The sequence below is a fragment of the Nicotiana attenuata genome, unplaced genomic scaffold (assembly GCF_001879085.1).
Source record: "Nicotiana attenuata strain UT unplaced genomic scaffold, NIATTr2, whole genome shotgun sequence".
In the NCBI taxonomy this organism is placed as follows: Eukaryota; Viridiplantae; Streptophyta; class Magnoliopsida; order Solanales; family Solanaceae; genus Nicotiana; species Nicotiana attenuata.
The window spans coordinates 100,395-105,475 of record NW_017673393.1 but is presented as its reverse complement, the minus strand read 5'-3'; the positions used below and the strand labels follow the sequence as shown (position 1 = coordinate 105,475).

General features: G+C 32.7%; 1 protein-coding gene across 1 annotated transcript; it reads right to left on the bottom strand.

Annotated features, from left to right (window-relative positions):
- Window positions 1–3,201: 3,201 nt before the first annotated feature.
- On the bottom strand, window positions 3,202–3,978 carry LOC109216257 (chaperone protein dnaJ 11, chloroplastic-like). The gene has a single exon (XM_019380401.1). It carries the CDS (start codon window positions 3,923–3,925, stop codon window positions 3,392–3,394), a length of 534 nt encoding a protein of 177 aa, XP_019235946.1. The 5' UTR covers window positions 3,926–3,978; the 3' UTR covers window positions 3,202–3,391.
- Window positions 3,979–5,081: the final 1,103 nt, after the last annotated feature.

Below are 5,081 nucleotides of genomic sequence, written 5' to 3'. Positions count from 1 at the left end.
GGGGGACGAAGGCTAACCCGTTTTGGTTGTTATGACTGGCAAGAATCGGTAGGTTCTTTGAGGGACCAGAAGCAGGCTGATTTTAAAAATGGGGGAAAGGGTTCTTCTGGTCGGGGAAGAAGACGAAGGGTGTACATAAAAGGGGGTATAGCGTTTTTTTTTAACGCTATGTATAGCGTATAAAATCAAAACGCTATATCAAGTATAGCGTCTAAAAACAAGACGCTATACCTTAACGGAAAAAGTTACCGTTAAGGTATAGCGTCTTGTTTTTAGACGCTATATATAGATATGTAACTTTTTTTTTTACGCCTATTAATGTATTTTGAGTCCAAAAATACAATATTTAGGTTCCGGACTCGATTTTTTTTGTATAAATACAATGTTAAAGCAAAAATTATTGGATTCCCGAAAACCACCATCGAATCTTGTGATGAAGCTCTAAGAATGAAAAAGTTTAGGAGATAACATGTTTTTTCTTTAATGAATTTTATTCGACCTGAATCAAAATTAGTCAGGTCATTGAGTGCCGAATATCATATGGCTAAAGGACAAAAGAAAAAAATCCTTTCTGAAATTTCAGCTCTGCTTATCTTCAACCTCATTAAAATGAAGAAATAAACACATAATATTTCTTTTACTACGTTTCCGCCCACTTATCTTCGGTCTTTTCACATCGGCCAAATATCAAGAAGCTCATGCCAAGAGGCAAACATAAATGTACCCTACCAAGTCTTATTACTCCCTTCGGTTCACAATAAGTGACTAATTTACTTTTTTATTTTGGTCCAAAATAAGTATCCATTTATATAATCAAGAACAAATTCAATTTGTTTTTTCAAAATTACCCTTATGTATCCCTGAAAATCATTTACTCCTCACATTTGAGAAGAGAAGTAAGTGCTACTATAACTATGGTGCAACATTTAATGAAGGGTAGTTTAGTTACACTAACTATTTTCGTCTAGAATTTAATATTTCTTTAATAGGTATGCCCAAAATAAATTGGTCACTTATCATGGACTGTCCACAGTGAGAGTAGTAGACATTTTGTCCCTTTCCTCACACCTATTGCTAGCTCCATCTAAAGTGTGTGTCAAAATCAAATTAGGCAATGCCCTACTTTTTAGTTACTTACAAGAAGCAAAGACTGCATCTCCAGTAGCAACAGCTTTGAGTGCATTAATCCCTTACTCCGAAGATGTCAACTTTCAATTATCTGAATTTATATCTTTATTTTTACAAAGCACTGATTTAGAGTCCGTTTGGATAAGAATTTTTTCAATTTTTTTTAAAATAAGTGTTTGGTCATAAATTTTTTAATTTTCACTTGAAAACTAATTTTGAAAAACTCAAAAAAAATTATTTTTCAAAATTTTCACTCAGATCACTCACAAAACTTCAAAACAACCCATTATTATATTCATGTCCAAACACAACTCTAAGTAGTCGTTTGGACATAAGAATTTTAAAATTTCAAAAAATGGTGAAAAAAATTTTCAAGTGAAAATGATATTTGAAATTTGGAATTGTGTTTGGACATAATTTCAGTTTGGGTTGTTTTTGAAGTTTTATGAGTGATTGGAGTGAAAATTTTGAAAAGCACTTTTTTGGAGTTTTTCAAATTTTCGAAAATATCCGAATGCATCTTCAAGTGAAAATTGGAAATTTTAAGAACAAACGCTGATTTCGAAAAAAAGTAAAATTTTTTTGGAATAAAGGAAAAAAAATCTAAGTCCAAACGGGCACTAATTTTCAAATATCATTTTCTCTTGTAAAAAAAATTCACTTTTTTAAAAAAAATTTACAATTCTTATGTCCAAACGCCCACTTTTAATTTTCGTTACTCCCACTACGTTACAAGATATACAAAACTTGTGGCAGGCTGCAGCTTTGCCAAAGTTTACTGGGAAGAACATATGACTCATTCATTAGACTTATAGCTTGTTTGGCCAAGCTTTTTTAATCCTAAAAGTATTGTTTTTTTTTCTTTCAAATAAAGGTGTTTTTTTTTATTTAATTGAAGTGTCTGACCAAGTTTTTGGAAGAAAAAAAAAGTATTTTTGAGGAGAAGCAGAAAAAATATTTTTTTTCCAAAAGTACTTTTTTGAAAAAAATACACTTAGAAGCAATTTGTAAAAGTTTGGTAAAATACTAATTGCTACTCATAAGTACTTTTCAAATTAATTAGTCAAATACAAACTGCTTCTAATTAAAATTACTTTTGAGAAAAACACTTTTAAAAAGAAAAGTACTTCTCAAATAAGCTGTTTTTTTGCCGCTGGCCAAACGGACCACTATCCTATGAATTGTAATATCTTGAATAGTTCGTTAGAATACCGATATCTTTGTCTATTTTGTAGGATTAATTTGTTTATTTCATTTCCTCTCGAAGTTAACTTTTTTCTTCTAAGAATTCAAAGATCTTTAAAGTCCTCACAAATTTCCGAAATCCATACACTCCCTCCGCTTCATTTTTATTGATTTTTTTTACCTTTTATGTTTCATAATGTTTGATTTTTTTCGAACAAATTAAAGAGATAGTAATTATTAGTATGATCAACTTTATTATTAAGTCCTTAATAAATGCGAAAACAATTAAAAATTCAATTAAATGATCGGAGGGAGTACTAATTAGGAAGAAAAAGCCCTCTCCGAGCAATCAAGTTAACGAGGAGTTGAATTCAAGTATCTTCAACATTTATTGTCGATATGTAAAAATACTTGACAAGTTAAATTCGAAAGCTAAATCTTACACAAGTAATCACCAAATCCAACCTCGAATGTGATTAATGGACCTACGTCAATAATTGGATTTTTTAAGAGCTTTTTTCACTTTTATCCTCCACCAAAAATTATTTATACTTAGTAGTAAAAAAAGTATATATATATATATATATATATATATATATATATATATATATATATATATATATATATATATATATATATATATATATATATATATTTGACTATTACATTGAGAGTAGCTATACAATATCATTATTTCATTTTTTAAATCCAGAAATATAAATATCAAAGTCTAACAATTTCAACCATTGGAAGAATTAAAGCCTTCTGCCACTATTTATTTTGTTTTTTGGAAGTATATATTATCCAGAAAATGGAGAAAAAAATCGAAGAAGACAAAATTAAAAGGACCTCAAGCATGGAACAGAGATATTTGTAGAATACTGGAAGTATGAGAATTGAAATTCATGTTAGTATTCAGTTATAAAATCAGTATATACAACGTAGAAACCCTATGCTTAACAGAGAAGATCCAACTAATTTTCCTCTTTTTGTTTTTTGTCATTTTTTAATCTCTTTTTCCCTCTGCCTCGCAAAATGTACAATAGTCTTCGAATTTCATATCCGATGATCGGATCAGCTACCAGCACTGATCTGTCTCCCAGTTCCGGGGAGTATAGCCGGTGAATCCCGACATTGCTGACGGAGAACAACCGCCGGAGTACAAATTGATGCTCCGGTGCCTCCGGGAAAGGCGTCGGTCATAATCGGCACGTTTGTCCGGATCCGATAGAGTGGAATAAGCAGAATGAATCTTCATGAAATCGTCCGCCGACGAGTCCTTCTGATCAATCGCCGCCACATCGGGATGGCAAACTCTAGCTAATCTCCGGTAAGCTGCCTTGATCTCCTGGACAGTAGCGCCCATCGGAATATCTAGAATTTCGTAAAACGACGCTGGAGAAGCAGGGATCAGGTTACGAGGCAGCGTCGAATACCTAGAAGTAGGGGATTCAGTTTCGACGGAAGCGCAGGTTGCAGCGGCAGCCGTGAAATAACCGGACTGCCGGAATGTGAGAGAAGACGGTGAAAGAGCAGAATTGTCGCCGGAGGAAAATATATTCACCGGCGGCGGTGGGGTTTGAAGAAACAAACGAGTGGAAGTGGAAATCATGGGTGTTGTTTTTGTGAAGTGTAATGAGTCAGAGGAAAGGAGGCATAAAGTGGGTTATATAGAAGAATGGGATGAAAACTGGGGGCTAAAAGTTAAAACGGTGAGATGGTTAAAAAACTAAAATCTAAAGAGTTGGGGGGCCAATGTATAATTATGAGGAATTAGATCGTTTAGAAGTTATGCAAGGGAAGGCTTATCCGTTATATTTGGACGAGTCAGCACTCAGCTTATCCTATTCTTCAATGAGTGAGCTCTGAGTTAGATGTCGGTATTTATTGCGTCCATTATTCTTTCCTTCGCAAAGCAGCATTGACAATACAAGTAGGAAATGAAAACAACAGAAGAAGATAAATATAGTATATGATGAGTTATAAATATACTCGTGAGTTTGCATAAAAAATCTAGCTTGACCCCTACGTAAATACTCTAACTAAGGATAAACAAGTAAATAAATACAAGATCAGGATCCATATTGTATGGTAATCGCATATGATTGTGTTAATTGACAAACAAATATTACCAAAAAAATAAAAATAAATTGACGACAAACAAAAGTTCAACTCAAATGGAAGCAATCTAGAGTGTACAAAGTACAAACTTATGATAATTAAGATAACGTGTGGGAACGATAAGTGTATACCTCCAAATGCACTAATTAATCCATAGATGAACACTAGGACGAATTATATTGTTTAAAGGGACAAGATACATTAGATTGATATAAAATCGCATGCTTATTAAATTATCTCAAATTAGCTTTAATCTCTTTAAATCCCTACGAACTTTTAGCTGATATGGACACAAGAAAGCAATCACTCTATATCCAGACGATACTAGCTACTTTGGGTGAGGGTTTAGGAGAAAATTTTATTTTGTGTCTCATACAACTGATACTAGTTGTATCATGTATGAGACATCTTTTTTGTCTCACAATTTTGTGGACCCAGATTTTTGTGGACCCAGAAGTATAAAATTGGGATCCACAAATTTGTGAGACAAAAAGGAGCCTCACACAACTAATATAAGTTGTGTGAGACACACAATAAAACTTGTCAGGTTTAGGCTTTATTGACTTTACAGTTCATTTCATCAAGTTCGGTATTGACATAATTTTTCTTAGTTTAAATGGTTAAAGATTTCTAATCTTTATAGCCAT